The sequence below is a fragment of the Bombus huntii genome, chromosome 10 (assembly GCF_024542735.1).
Source record: "Bombus huntii isolate Logan2020A chromosome 10, iyBomHunt1.1, whole genome shotgun sequence".
NCBI lineage: Eukaryota > Metazoa > Arthropoda > Insecta > Hymenoptera > Apidae > Bombus > Bombus huntii.
The window spans coordinates 8,299,293-8,315,580 of record NC_066247.1 but is presented as its reverse complement, the minus strand read 5'-3'; the positions used below and the strand labels follow the sequence as shown (position 1 = coordinate 8,315,580).

At 42.0% G+C, this 16,288-nt stretch overlaps 1 protein-coding gene across 1 annotated transcript; it reads left to right on the top strand.

The window, feature by feature from the left end:
- The first annotated feature begins 4,774 nt into the window (after positions 1–4,774).
- On the top strand, positions 4,775–12,200 carry LOC126870530 (uncharacterized). Its single transcript, XM_050628329.1, has 5 exons — positions 4,775–5,282; positions 5,662–6,013; positions 10,635–11,077; positions 11,159–11,275; positions 11,932–12,200. The coding sequence occupies exons 1-5, from the start codon at positions 4,775–4,777 to the stop codon at positions 12,198–12,200; spliced, it is 1,689 nt and encodes a 562-aa protein (XP_050484286.1).
- Positions 12,201–16,288: the final 4,088 nt, after the last annotated feature.

Below are 16,288 nucleotides of genomic sequence, written 5' to 3'. Positions count from 1 at the left end.
AGAACACGGTAAGTCACACTTCCCATTTTTCTTCTTTTTTTTTTTACAGAGAAGTAATTTTAAAACTTATTTATGTCGCCAATTAATCCCACGTTACTATTCACTTTTGTCGAGTATCTTGAAAAAAAGTCGCGATCGTCATTTCCGATCCGCTTCTGCGGTCGCAATCTCGAGTCCTGAAAGACGATAGATCCGTTCTACTGTTGTTATAGATCCTTTCATCCGGAATTACGATCCAAGTCGCGCGTCAGCCATCTGAACGCGTGAAAATGCTCCTAGTTTCACTTTTAAACTACCGACCATTGATACAGGACGATGTCGCCTATACGAATCTCCTTGATTGATATTGACGACTTGAAATCAAGGTCGTTGATGGTCTTCCGATCGAACAGTGGCTATCGTGACCTTGATACACGCATGGATTCGAAGGGGTGGCGCGGAGGGAAGCGAAATTTCCCGTACGGCACGGTCGACCGAGCCGCGGAACCAAGTTGCGCTAAATCGCCGATACGAACGGTAACGTGCGAAGGAAAAAAAAAATGGGGGAACAAGGTTACCTGGGAGAAAGTTAACGAAACAGGTAGATATCAAAGGCGCTCGAGCAATGCAAATCGACGAGGGATCGCACGTGATCGTTCGTGATTTTTTGTTCGATTAGGCGAAGAATTAAATTCCTCTTCTGTTAGCTAGCTAGCTAGCTAGCTCTGCTCCGGAGAACGGTCCTTCGTCGATGGATTAAGATCTGCGATAGAAGATGTAGAATGCGATATGATGTATATGTATTTACGTACGCGTTAGATGAATGAGACTTTGACACGAAAGTGTGTCTGCTTTTACCTGGTAGATTATAATTGATGTACCTTCTGGTTGTTCTGGTTCGTTAGTCGAATTTCGCGAGATAGAACGCGGGGCTTTTAGCGTAATAGATATTTCCGAAAGACAGATGTACCGGACACGGTTTTCTATTAGATTGTCGTGATTGGACTTGGCAGAGATATTAATCGATGCTGGAAATGAAATATTCCTCCGCATATCTGATGGCATTTCAACGTATAACTGTGTCGGCCTGCATTTTATCACATTGTACTTCCTCTTTTCTTTACTTTTAGTACCGAAATTTTCGTTTTACGTCTCTTATCACGATGAAATCCGTGACATGGAAACAGTATGGAGAAATTTATGACATCTATAAAAGTATATAAAATCAAACACACCATATTGGTTACAACACTCACTAGATAAAACACATCCGAATCTAGGCTCCATTTCTTCATTTCTATTCATAAAGATATAAATTCGCATAAACATTCGTTGTATAGTTATTACCGGAGAACTTTTAAAATGTAAGAATTAGCAGAATGCACGTAGGATCTAGGTGAATATAAAATATCTAAAACGTAGTACTCGTGATGCTATGTAATAGGTGTAGACAAATATCTTTTTATGAAAACCACTTAGGCTTAGCTATCTTGATAAAAATACGAATATGCATGAATATGCAAGTAACGAAAAATATCTATTAGTATAATATGAGGCTTTAAATTGAACTTGTGGATTTCTTTGAAAACCGGTCACCCACGCCGTCTGGATGGCAAGACGGCCCCGGGTTCTGACGAATCGTCCGATTGGAATTCGATGTAACGGTCCGTATCAAAACACCTTCCGGGGACTGTGAGATCGAGTCGACGTCGAATAATCGGTTACCATATACGATTCCACGGCGGCATACTTTTCGTTGTTTTTTTAACACCGGTTGTTTCGTCGATCGGGCCTCCGGCTAGTTTAGGTTTCGTCATTTCTGAACGGTGTCCGAGTTTTCGGTGGCAGGGCGCTGAAAAATGGATAAGAAATATAGAACAACCAGTTGACGACGAGTCCAACGCAATTTCAAGTGTGTAATGTAAATTGCAGAGCCAATGATACTCCAGTGGCTCGTTTTAGATTTCGTAGGTTGATCGCTGGCTTGGCAATCGAATTAAAATTCTATTGCTGGAATTTAGTTTCACTATGTGATTTATTGAGAGGTTGACCGATTATCTTAGCGAATTTGAATATTTGAAAGTTCGGAATATTGGAAAGTTTCAAGTCCAAATGTTTGCAACAGTTAGAGTAATTGATATTTTAAGTACTTCAACATTGTAACAGTTTAATGTTTGAAAACGTGAAAACGTGAAAATTTGGACATTTGAAATACAGATGTAATTTTCGATCGATCTACTGTTCGATATCAATGCTTGTAAATAGACCACTTGTTTGCCGTTCGCGAAAACAACTTGTATTAGGAACCGTCCCCGGTTCAAGAATGAAAAGCGGATATCGTTGTTTTTCCGCATGCTTCCTCCCCTTCTCTCTGGTCGATCCGATCTCGACGAGACAAACCCAAGATGAACTCGCGATATCGCTTAGCGATTGTTCGATCTCGGCAATAACGTTAAAAACGACTAACTGTTCTTATACAAAACTATACGTTATGAGAGACGTACACGCAGAAATTCTAGCTCCAGCTTTCTAGCATAATTCTTTCGAGTCAGAAAAATGTTTTAATATCCAGGAAGACATGTTTAATACACGCGACAAATATCTTTCATTTCTATTATCTATTTTTATATAAATAGAAATGTATCTTCTATCTAAAATTTAATATTCGAAAGTATTGTTTTAATTCCACAAAAGTTAGGTAATCGAGTTTTTTAATTATTAATTATACCTATGTGACGAGGACTTGAATTTTTCAAAGACTTTTTTAAAAACATCCAAAGTCGAAGCTTTTCTTTCTTAGGAAATCAGGTGAACAAAGTCACCTGCACAAAGTTGTACTGTCTCACGAGCACACGGGGTTCGAACTTGGCACACTTCGTCACACACGCCTTCTTCCTGGCGTAATTGTTTCTTGTTACGGCACGCGGTGCCGCGATATTTACTTTCTTTACGAGCGTAATATAACGCTGGCCCGTTGCTTTCTAGCGTGTTTTTCACCTCGATTCGAGTTCTCGCTTGCCCGTAGTCACGGAATCGCTTCCGTGCACGTGTCGCGTCATTCTTTTGTTCGTGAATTCATTTTAATTGCCGGTATAACGAATCAAGAGGAAAAGTCGGGAAAACTGACGAGAAATAAAAAGGTCGAGCCCACGAATTATACGAGTAAAGAGTCCGTGAAATGGCATTGATAAATCGTGTTTTCCCCGCCAGTTCCGACTTCAACAGTTGTTTACGCATCCTACGTGCGTGTTCTACGCTCTCTGCCCGAAAAATCAGTAGGTGAAAAGATGATGAGCGATAATGATCGTTAGCCGAATACCATTTACATCCAGAAAATGATTATGTTTTCAGATTTCCTCCGATATATCCTGATCCATAAATTCATATTCAAGAACAATATATTCAAGCAGCGTGCAGTAATCCCAAGTTAACGTTCAAACGACTCAAATTACCACCCGGTTAGCATCCGAATCTTCTCATGTCAAATTCATCCCTCGAATCTTCTACTAACACTTCCTCAAACCTATGAATATATAATCCATAAATTATGATCCATAAATTAATATTGAAAAAACAGTTCAAGTACCATAGCCAAGTTAGCGTTCAAGTGATCCAAAGTATCACCCAAGTAGCATTCGAGCATCATAGATCAAACCCAGCCCTAACATACTCTACCAACAACCAAGATTCCAAATAACTATCATACACTATAAACATTATTATCAATATTGGACAAACTCATCAATAGCTCGACGCGAAAGATCGTGATCGAGACGTTACTGATAGCATCGACGGATCGTGTCGCAGTTATTGCGCCCGCAAGCGGCTGCTCATTCGGCCGCTGGCGTGCGTGCTCCACATCCGTGACACGGTTCTCGCGGTGGGTCGTGGCTGGTCCCTACGCGTCCAGGAATCTGCGCGTTTGTGTACGTAAAACGGCAACAAACGACTCGACGGCGGTCGATCTCCGTCGATGGCGTATCCGAAGGTGTCCGGCAAAGGGGGAACCAGTTTGCGGATAAGCGAGCCCTCGCCTTGGGATCTCTCGGGTCGGTGCTCTTTTCAGCGAGATCGAGTCGCGTAGAAGGAGGTAGTTCGTGCACGATGGATCCCACCACCTGGTACCGTGTCGACCAGTCAGCCAGCCAGCTCGTATCAAAGGCAAAAGTGGGCACCACCCGCCCCCGTGTGTGTTGTAGGTTTCCGCGCCTCCCGTAGGAAGGTGGTGCTTGTGTACCACGTTTTCGCATACGCAACTTCGGCCTGTCGTCTAGGTATATAAAGTGGTTGGGGCGCGACGATAGGTTCAGAATACTCGCTACGCTCGATCCACGCATCGGGTGACACCACACCGTCAAGGGACACCTCTGCCCAGCGATAAGCTCAAACAGGAAGGGACAGGCAAGAGGTGCCGTCTCTCGGTAGCGTGGCCTCGACTCCCAGCTTCCGTTCTCCTAATCGGACGATCGAAACATTGGTGGGTACCTTCATTCCGGTCATCTGTACCTTTTTGTTTGTTTCTTTATCGTTAACTAAGCAACTAGTTTTATTCCTCTGTGATTTTTGTCTCTCTGTTTTGAACTTTCGTGAGAGTCCTATATTCCGGCGAATACAGTTACGTTGTTCGCCTTACTTCGAGTCAATGATGTAGTTAATTAATAATTTAGAAACATTCTTCTAGAGTCAAATTTAGAATTCATTGCTCGTCAAACTCAACAAACAGAATCACCACTGTCAAAGAAGAATCGAATTACTATTTATAACTAAATTGTACGCGTTTTTACAGAAAAACAAGATGAAGATTATTCTGCTATTGTTGCCGATCTCGTGGCTGGCTATGTGCCTGGCGACACCATTGGAGAAGCTCGACAAGATTAGCGTGCTCGAGCAGCAGTCTGTGACGCTAACGGATCGGGCCAAGTACGAGGAGGAGTTGCTTCGAAAGCTTAACTCCAAGTGCTCGCAAAACGACATGAGCAGCTGCGTGATGTTGAAGTTGGTTACCTACATGAACAAGCTACTGAAGAAGGCGTCGATCGAGCTGACGGACGATATCGAGATCAGAAAAACCAGCCAAGCCTCCGAGGAGGTGATTACGTTCGAAGCTGGCAGAAGCAACGACGATGAGTCTGAGGTCCTCGACCTTGTCGCCAACAAGGTGTATGCGTTCATCAAGTCTAGAAGTATCAAATGGAGAATTCTACCGGAAGATGACGTAGTTGTTTCCGCTTCGGAGGACGAGAACGGATCGTTGAATCTTGGCTTGTCCATCGAAAGGGCGGACAATATTCCAGTGCAGGATGGTAATAATATTTTTGCTATTCATAGATAATAGACACTTAGGATGTAAAATTTAAGGTGGTGGTAGAAACGAAATAATCTTTTTTTCCATCCAAAAGATTAACGAATCCATTTATAAAGAACTGTTCTTCATGAGATCTAAAGACTTTCTTTCATCCGAAACTTTTCCTTTTCATCTTAGAACAAGAGATTTCTACCTTTGACACCTACATCGTTCATCTTGACTTTTACTCTTTGTTTTCTGATTACGTTCAAATACAAATCCTTCGATGTAGCAATCTTGTCACGCCTCGCCAGATTTTATTGCCATAGAAAGTCTTAAGCGTTTTGCCTTCCTCGTGGAAAGTGACATCACAGGCTCATCCAACATCCAACTTTCAGGTCGCGGAAAGAAGAACAATAACATGGGTCCGTTGATCGCGGCGGCGGTGCTGAAGATCGGTCTGATCGGTGGTCTGGCCTTCAAGGCGCTCGCGTTACTTGTCGGCAAAGCGTTGCTCCTTTCCAAGATCGCTCTTTTACTGGCCGGTATAATCGGTCTGAAGAAACTGTTCTCGCAACAGAAGCACGTGACTTACGAGGTGGTCGCTCATCCTCATCACACTTCCAGTCACACGTTGGATCATGGACACGGGGACAGCTATTCCAGCGGCTGGGCCAGAACTTTCCATGGTCAAGGTCCGATTTCCGGACAGACAGACGCTCACGATCTAGCTTACTCGGCGCACGCGAAGTGAGTCGAGGTGTTAGACCCGTGGATTCGAATTCGTGGTACCTGATGACACCGTCTGCTATCTCTCAGACCTTGTCAGATCCACTGATTCTTGCCAACACTCTCTTGCCGTTAGATTTAGTATCTAATTCCTCTCTGTCACTCTTTTTTCTATCTTCTTCATTTTTTTTATTCCTCGTCTCTCGAACTTTACCTTCCTACTTGGTCTATTCTTTTACCTTTTTCAACGGTGATCTTCCTTTCTTGACTGTGGACGGACAATAGACATAGACGGCATGCGACACAGTGTACTTTGGACAAAGAGAACTTAAACAAAGATTTCGACTATTTAATGGATTGCTTAAAATGACACGATGGCATAATTCGTGTGTATTTGTCGTTCTATTGACTTCTAGCGATGAATCGCATACTCACGAGCTATTAGAAAGTCGAATCACGATCGTAGATAACTTACGGACGAACGAGACGCTCCCATAGAGACGGAAAATTACGGACGCACGAAAACGGACTGCTGCATACTCCCTCTGTAACTATGCTTTATTTATCCATTAATTTATGTTTAACTTATTCGCCCGTTCCACCATCACTGGATGCAGATTGTACAATAATGTTTTGTTTATGTCATATTTTACTTGTATAAATAAATATTTATTGTTTTTTATAAAACGTGTATGCCTGGTTAATCCTGTGTAAAAAATTAGTCCGATATTTATTTTCCTCTTCTTTTTTGAAAATAACTAAAATAATAATAAACAAAATAGTACTGCGTGTAAAAAGATAAAAAAGGTCATTGAATTCTGAAAAATGCTTTATCTAATTTATTATTATCGCTTCTTGGTAAACGAGTCGTGCGAGTTTTCGTTCTTCGCGTATTTTCACGTAATTTAAAAATCATTGCGAGAGAGACAGGTGACACACAATTCAATTATTTCTTTTCCCAACCAGAAAGAAAAGGTAAGTTGTTAATTGTGGACTATTAGCTTGAATTACGGTACTTGTGAGTAGCGATAGAAATTACACGTTTAGATACACGTGTCATTTTATCATTATTTATTACAGCTATTATACACAGCAATTATGATTAAATCCGAATAAGAACGTGGCAACGGAACTCGTTAAGTAGCTTCGCTAAACGAGATTGCCATTTTTTCTAGGGATCTTAAGAACGAAAAAGGATATTCAATTCGACGCAAGTATTTCATGTTCACATTCTTGAGGTATTTTATACTATCATGAAAAATTAACGAACTAAATAGTTCGTTATCCTTGGTCTGTTTACCGTTTGGAAATCTAAATCGAGTCCGTTTGAGAATCTTTATGATTTCACTAATTGACAATTTACCGGTGGAGTGTAGTTAAAAATGTAGGAATGTTCATTCAAAACATTTGGATGGAAAACAATCGTCATCATTTATTTCCAGTATATAAAGTACACAGAGAAAACTTAACCGTTGTAGAATTTATTTATGTACGATTAGACGTAGCATCGACTATATGAAAGTTGGATGGCGTATTTCTAGCTGTTCGATTGTAAAAATATGTCGAATGTCTCGTGGTATTCGTCACGTCGTGCTTCGCTTTGCGGAACTTAGCGGGACTTTAACATCAAGTGTGACGACGGCGTCGGCTTATCCTAGAAATTTGATTTAGTATCATCTTTTTTTTAGAAGCATCTCAAATTTCTAAATCTGTCAATTCACTGAAAATATCTTCTCGATTATTCAAACAAATAATTGCCATTTCCTAGACCTCTAAAAAATAAAAATAAAAATTAGTATTAGAAAGATATAAAAATATGCAGGCTTTCCATAACTTTCAAGTGAGGGATTTTTGGAAAAAGATTAAAAATTACTTTTCAACGCCATCGTTCACAAAAGCACAAACGTTCTCAGGCTCCCATACCTCAAATTCTCGACGCCTCGAGGTGTTCCCCACTCTGAGGAATGTCAACTTTCGGAGATGTCAAAGATGACCGGAACGAAGGGAAAACTACCGGAGGACCGCGATGCACAAAGTATCTCTCTCATTCGAATAAGTTGTCCTCGTTTCGCGGTAGCCGCTTTCTCCACCTCGATTGGGAAGGATCGGAAAGGAGATGAAGGCTCGATAAGGGACACTCAGGAGAAAGAATCTCTCTATCCCTTCCTCTCTCACTGTGACATCAACTTTCGGTTTCGGGTACGGGAGAGAGGTGGCCGTCATCGTTGACCCAGTTACCGATGCTCGTAAGTCGGAAAAAATCGACACGTGGGTCAATCGTATCGTATGATCATGAAAAATGATGAATTAATTTTTCAAATTGGAGATTCAAAGTTTATATGATTTGATCTAACTGTTATATAATCGAAATAGAAAATACGTTTTCCAAACGACCACGATATACACTTCCTGATTATTTATTAATTATTAAAGTTCGATAATTAAATCAGCCTTGAGTTAATTTTGATAATTTTTTAATCGAAACGAAATGTCACATATTCCACGTTAAAGGAATTACAAATGCTTGTTAAAAGTTAATATTTTAGTCTGTTTTTTATTATCCCGTATGATCGTAATTATGATACGTTCCTCGATCGAAAATTCGTGGCCTGGTTTCTTTTCGGAAGCGTGTTTTCGCCGGATTCGGAGAAATTCGTCGCGAGAGGAGAAAGTATCTAGATGTATCGATCGGATCTTCTTATTGCCGACGCAGGAGGATGTCGAAGGAGCGTTAACGGTGTCGGCGAGTCTGTGAATGATCGATTGCCCCGTGTCGACACACATTTCGCCTATCGAAAGGAGAAAACGTCTCCGCGATAAATTCTAACACCCTCCCTACCACTGCGGTAGATTACAGAAGTTTCTGGAGAAACTTGGAATCGATTAAATGCTGTTAGCTTTTTTTATCAGAGAAACGGGAACACTCGTGTGCGTGAATTTTATCGAGATAAATTCATATGCTATAGAACCGTAATATTTAGAACTGACGTTACAACGATATCTATGAACATTTTAAACGAAGATATAAAAATAAACTACTCGTTAATTAAAATTGCTATGTCATTGAGAAAAATAGTTCTAATTCTAGGTGTATGAAACTTTAAATTGCGAAGACGAAGAGTTACTCTGACAGAGATCATAGGTGACAAAATTTCAAAGGAAATCTCGAACGAATTTTTTGAAAACCTAATCCAGTATAATTTCCCACCTAATCCAGTATAATTTCATAAACTTTCTATTATTCAAGAATCCAAGGTATACACCTCCAAACTATCGCAAAAGTTTTCTGCTAATTTCCCAGTTTCAAGCGGCGGAAGCTCGTCTTCGCCCTTGAAGGATCCGCGAAATCCAAGTACGAGAAACGTTCACGCACCCACCCCATTCCCTCGGTAGTCAATCAATGTGAAAGAAGAAACGAAGAAGAGAAAGAAACGAAGAGAGGAAGAAGACTCGAATCGATCGCGAATCGTCCCATGCGATCGTCGATCGGGTTTCAAGGATACACGATCGTCCGTGTGGCGTGGCGTCGTGGCAAGGAACGAGCGAATGATTTCGAACCGGGCCTAGTTATACCTACCAGCCGGCGTTACGTATATGTATACCGTGTATCGTTCGAGCAGCACACGAAGGGAAGTGGAACAGAAGAGAAAGGTATGCGCAGAGATGAACTAGTTTTGTTCGACGATCTGGCCCGGTGCCGATCGAGCCAGACCGATCGTTCCTCCCGCTGGTTCCGTCTGTCGGAACCAGAAACAATCGTCGTTTAGAGTCTCACGTGATTATCCTATTGCATTCACGGTGTTACGATGAGTTTCCCGGGCGATGGAAAACAGACTTCATGGTTGCTAATATCTGGCGCGGACGCGAGAGACTCGCGTGGCTCTGTCTGTTAATTGCATATTGAAAGATGAACAACGAGCAGGCACGCGCGTATAGAGAGATTCGAAATCGGCCACGTTCTCTTCTGCTCCACTAAAGCACGGAAAGAGGGAAAGGAAGTCGTATCCGGAGACGTGGGGCGGGCAGGGTACGATATCAGAAGACGCTGATATCTACTGATCTAGAATAAAAGAGACGCGAAGATGAGAGGTATGGGATCCGGCAACGGAGAGAAATCGAGAGGCGAGTGAAAGATGAACGGAGATAGGAAGTGGAGGCGTAAGCTCGTGTTGTGCGAGCTAGTCGCGCCTGCTCGCTCCTTCGCTGGAGCGGCCTCTCAGCCAACCGCGGCGTAACGCTCTAAAACGCTTCGAAAACAAGAATTAAAAAAACGCAAGCTACGAGAGGATCGGCCGAGCGAACGAAAAATTGCAGGCTAATGCACACGGCCAACAACACGAATAAGAGAATGGTCTCTGGCCGGTCTCGAGTGGCGATGCTCTCGTTGCTTTTTTTATAATACAATCACCGACCGGCACGTACAACTATATAAATGAGATTTGAAGACCGACGAGATGCAACACTCGGACCTCCGCCGTAGGTTCCGTAGCATCTCTAATCTCTTAGCGCGTATCTGCCCGCGAATCGTGAAGTTTGATCGATATCACAACAGTTTGTTACTTTAACGGACGTTTTACTAGCGGACCGGAAATCTCGAATCGAGGATCGACGTGGTTACGATCGACACTATGGATTGGTTCAGGAGCGCGTCTATACGCGGACAGCAACGTCGTTGTTTGGCCCTCTGTCTGCTGATCGTTTGCCTACTTTCTACCACGAAACAGGCCTACTCCGCGGACGCCAACGATACGAAGGATTCTTTCAGCGGATTTGCGACCGACTGCTCCACAACGGACTCCAAAAACGTATCTGTATCCTGCTACGGAGTTAGGATAGTCAGGAAGATCATGCAACAGCTATTAGAGAAGTCTAGCAAGGAGCCTAATATCGAGATCTTTGATGGCGTTAGTTTGGTCGAGGTACCAGGAACTGGTCCCATTCGTAAAGGAAGGTTCATGAAAGGATTTGGAAATATGGGAACCCTGATGCAGTTTCTGGAGGGAAGAGAACTCAGAATTAAGCTGCCAAGCTTCTTGCCGCAAAATATCGAGAGTGCTCTCCAAGAGAGTCTACCGGCTGATCAAGGTTGATTGCAGATTCCATTTTTGGGACGATAATCGTGGTTTTACGGAGTCGGATATTTGACAAATTTTATTTTAATTTCAGCCAGAGCAGGTGGTGGTGGCGGATTTGGAGGCGGCGGATTCGGAGGCGGCGGTGGTGGTGGCGGCGGCGGAAAGAAGGGCGGAAATGGCGGAATAATGCTATTGGCGCTGATGATGGGTAAAATGATTCGCTAAATATAATACATTAGAATTTTAGATGAATCTTTGGATACATTTTTATTCTGTAACTTGTACAATTTATAGCTTTTGGAAGAGTTGTAAAGAAAGTATCTTGTTGCTTGTTTGAGTAGTATCTCGCAGTCTCATGTTTCGAAATCTGTAAGTTTTTTGATAGCTAAGAATAGTTTTTCTTTTTCTTTTTAAACTGGAATTAAATTCTCGTAATTAATGATACAAATCTCTAGATTTCAATTTTACCATTTGATACTAGTTTCCCGCGAATAAAAGCTCGAAGTTCACTCCATCAAACTGGAATCTTATTCCTCAGGATCGTTAAAAATGTCCGCTTAGAGTTAATCTTCAAAGTCCGAACATAGACGTTTATAGAACTATCCATACTTAAACTTTGGAATCTAGGCATCAACATTCACAGAGATATTTATCCATACGTGAATCTCAGAATCCAGGCACCAACATTCACATAGGATTATCAATCTACTTTCAGATTTCAGGATACAAACGCGAATCTCTACAGAAATATCTATTATCTAAATCTAAATCTCAGAGCCAAACGCTAAACATTTTAAATTACGCCTTATCCAGTTTCCCGGATCTCGAAAGCTGACTATCTAATAGCATTCTCGTGATTTCCAGGCAAGATGATGGCTGCGCTAGGATTCGGTGCTCTCGGTTTGCTAGCCATGAAGGCGTTGATGGTGTCGGCACTGGCGCTCATGCTCTCGTTGATTGTCGCCGTGAAGAAGTTGGCGAGCAGCCACGACAGCGGCGGTGGACATCACGTAGTCTACGCGCAGGACGTCGGCCACCATCACTACCGGAAGAAACGGTCCCTCAGCGAGGAAGACCACGATCTTCCGTATAGAGGCTACGCGCACCTGTTCGGTGATTCGCGGGTGTCCTGATCCAATCGATCTTCCACACACGTACACAGAGCCGTTCGTCGTAGATCTTCTTCGAGAGTCAAGCCGATACAGTATAATTAAACCGCGTTCGAAGAGACTTTACGAGCGTGCCGCGAGATACCACACGAGACAAAGACGGCCATTCTCAACAGTGACAATGACATCGACACGGTAGTAGTGACAGACATGACGGACAGAATGTTCGAAAGTGACGCTTTAGAGATTCGTTTTGCACGTGAAACGCGTATACACAGTATAGTGATGAAAATGTAACGATCAGTTGTGGACCACGATGATTATGGGACGGAAAATCGACGACACGGACGGACGCTGAAAAAACCAAAGTACACCCTGTCGAAGCATGTTTATTTATTATTCTTCATTCTCTACACACTCATCCATTCAGCCTCTTTTGTACTATTTATTTATTGCGCAATCGAATAAAAAGTATCCAACTAATTACCTGACCAAAAGTTCGCGCGTGTGTTCCATTCAACCAAGTCACCCAGTCAAGATAGAAAAGAGAGATAGAAAAAATATCTTCGTAAATTCCATCTATTAGAAGAAAATTCGTAAACGAGAACGATGGACCAGATGTGTCGAGGATCTATCGGCCGGTAGGATTTGATCAAGTGTAGGAAAATCGGGCAATGGAATCGGAGCCGATCGAAGTAAGTGTGCCAACGAGTCGCCATACCTTGCGTTGCATATTTCTTTCTGCCTCGTGCTTACGATGCTTGAAGCTCGCGATTAAACTCTCTAGTCTAGTCTATTTCTAATCGAACGGATTAACGAGCATAAAGCGGTAAATAAACTTTGTGCGAAGAATTCTTCCTGACCGCTCGTAATCCGGATGTCCGTGTTGGTGGGACGGTTGTGGGTAAGCGTGTCTCGCAAGTAGCACGACGCGATTGTGTAAGAAATCGTGCAAAGTGAAACGTTCTTCGAGGAACTGAAGCCTTTAAGAACAGTGTAATCCGTAGTGTGATCGCAATTACCATAAGAGTCGGTATTAGATCAGCCAGATGTTAATTAACGATATTCGTGTATCGATTTAATCGTTCGTACCTACTTAACGAAACAACCGTGAATATCGTTTATCGTTCTTGCGATTCGATCGTATATACGAATACGATTATTCCTTGTTTGGCATTTTAAAACATTTTCCACGAAAATCGATTCGATTATTGGTTTGAACGATCAGTTCCTATCTTTGGAAAACTCTTCGTGACGCAAGTTTCGATACGGACTGTTTCCTCGCAAGAGAAATAGCGACGATCGAAACCGCTCAGCGGTCGATCGAGAGAATCGGCGCAGTTTCACAGAGCTCCTCTTTCTATGCAACTTCTCCTCCCCACTCGGGGTAACCTGTTCCCCTACTCGACGTGATTTTCTTCAAACTAGGCTCGTTCTCCGCGTTCTTCTCCTCGACGGAGGTCTGGAGGGAGGAAAAGCGTGTTCGGGGGCCGAGACCCACTGGCACACATTCCGGACGCTTCCTTTTTTACGTCTGAGATATCATAAAACGGGGGAAACGCGCTGGTAATCGACTCAGATCGCGTAGTGATCGCTGCGTAACTCACGGCGGAAATGCAGCCATTCTTCGTCCCGTCGATGTAATCTTCTGCTATTAATATTGAAATTTATTGCTACATAAATTTCTCGAGAATTTCTTCGTCTATTTAAAAATGGAGTATAATTTATAATTTCACTCTTTTCCTTATTTTTCTGCTATTGTGGACGTCCATAAGCTTTCTCACTATTCATCGATGGGTTAGGTATTTTTCTTTTTCTCATTAGGAAATAAGTTACGTACCTCGCTGTCGACTTTGTGTGTACATGGAAAATTCTTTCGACTGAATTCCTCGCTCATTTTTACTCACTCGACTACTACCATAAATTGCAATAGATCACGAACGTGAATAAATTTCTTCTCTTCTTGAAATTTTATCTTTACTTACTATACCCGCAACTTCCTCTGCTTTCATTTTCTTCCCTTTCTTGCATTCGACAAACCCCTGTCGGGCATCTGGCTTTATCAAAATCGGCACGTAATTCTCGGTTTGCTTTCGTTTTCTTTCTCCGCCCGAGGACAGGCAGCGACACGGCGATTAAAGTTTTGTAGCGCCGTAAACTCGAGCGCGACGCGTCTGACGTCAGCTGCATCGCCAAGGGAAAACGAAAGTTAGAACGTTTTCGTGAATGGACCGGCAAAACCGCGACACTTCTCGTTTCCGAATGCGAAAGGAGCGGAGTCAGGTCAATGGATCCAGCAAGTCTCCTCTTCTTAAAATTCTACGCGACATTTTCATCGATATTGCAACAACCAAGAAGACCGAACATAAAGAAAATACTTTGGTACGAAAGAGTAGTCCGTTATATTCCACGCTCGTTATTGATCGAAAGAAAATTTAAAATTCAAATGCGACGACGTCGACCGATTTTACGAAGGCGCGCGTGTCAACGATGACCTATCGTTGCTCTGAATAATCTAAGATTGCTGGTTGAAGTGTTCATGCTAAAGGTATTATAGAATGGAAGTTGCTTAATTTGAAAATAGAAATATTTGTAGCTGTGTACGTGGCGCGATCGTGTGAATTACGCTAGTGATGAATGGGAGATAGAGGATTAACGATTTGATATATAGAGGAGGATATAGGAATCTCGAATTCTTTGAATTCTTCTGTTGTGGAATTTTAAAATTTCTTAAGGAATTTCTGACGGAGTTTCTAAGGCGATAGTTGCTTGTTTAAACTCAGTTTCGAACGACAAGAAACTTAAAAAATCACCAGATGATGGTAATTAATTAAGACGTAAAGATCTTAATGTGCAAAAGCTTAGTCCATAAACCTGATATTAACTAGCGAGAACAAAAGAAAGTGGATTAATGCACGTTTGTCGACAATCCACCTCGGATTTGTGTCATGAGAATAAAGGTACGTCACAGAATTACAGAATTGACAAGTTATCAAAATCGGCGACTTATTCCAAAAAGTGGACTATGCGAAATTCTTCGACTCTTTCGTTTGACCAGCCTTGACCCCATTCTCATTTAATATTTTCTATTTTACTGTTACAAGATGGAAATTCCATTTCCTCCAAACGCTTCTTGCAGCAATGGCTATGAAGAACATAAAAACTTTACTTGGTACAATTTTCCTGTTTCTTACCGACCGACTTCGCTCTCGTCTATTTTTACGAGAAGTTTGCAATTTAGAAGTTCGTCGAAGTGCAAGACAAATCACAGGGAATTTGCAAGAAATCTTGCGTGCACGATGCGTGCTGTTCTGGGTTAATACGCGGTCCGCCATTAGCAGACGAGTGTCATCGGACGTTTCTCTGGTTTAAGTGAAACTTCGAACGTGTATGCCAGGCGAGTCGAGCCAGAGAGAAACGTTAACGTCCAGGCTAACGTGTATGTGCTATGACACTTATTTCGAGTTCTCGTTTTTTTGGAATGTCGTTGCGAATCGTCGAAAGGAATTCGTGAAAGGAATCAACAAAATTCGAATATTTCGATCTAGATGACAAAACGTGGCGTTTAAACGTAAATATGGATAAGTTATTTTGAATCGCTATCGAAATTAGAAACAAAACTCCGCAGCGCTAGAATGACAATAAGTCGAGGTAAACACGAAATAAAATTGTAAATGAAAGAAACGAATTTCTTCTATCCTTCTCCTACATAGTCAAACCCAAAAACTTTGTAGGTCGCATCAGCCATTCACGAAACATTCCATTACGATGCGACACTTCGCTCATGCGTCAAATAATCCTGCATCAAATCAATTTTTATGTATGGAATTCTTCTTACGATTATTACACCTAGCAAACTATCGCGTGTCAGCATTTTCAAATCCCTTGGAATTACTGCTAAAACTGAAAGTGGCTGCACTCTGGTGTACGAGAAGCTTGCTTGCCCTACTGACACTATTTCCAGCACTCTCAGGCCTTAAAATATATTCTTAAATCTTTCCTTCCAAATTACGCCACAAACAATTTTCTCAAACAAATTTCGATAATTATTCAATAGCGACAAAGGCGCTCGTATCCCCTCCAACGAGCAAACTCAAGGGAAAACGCACAAA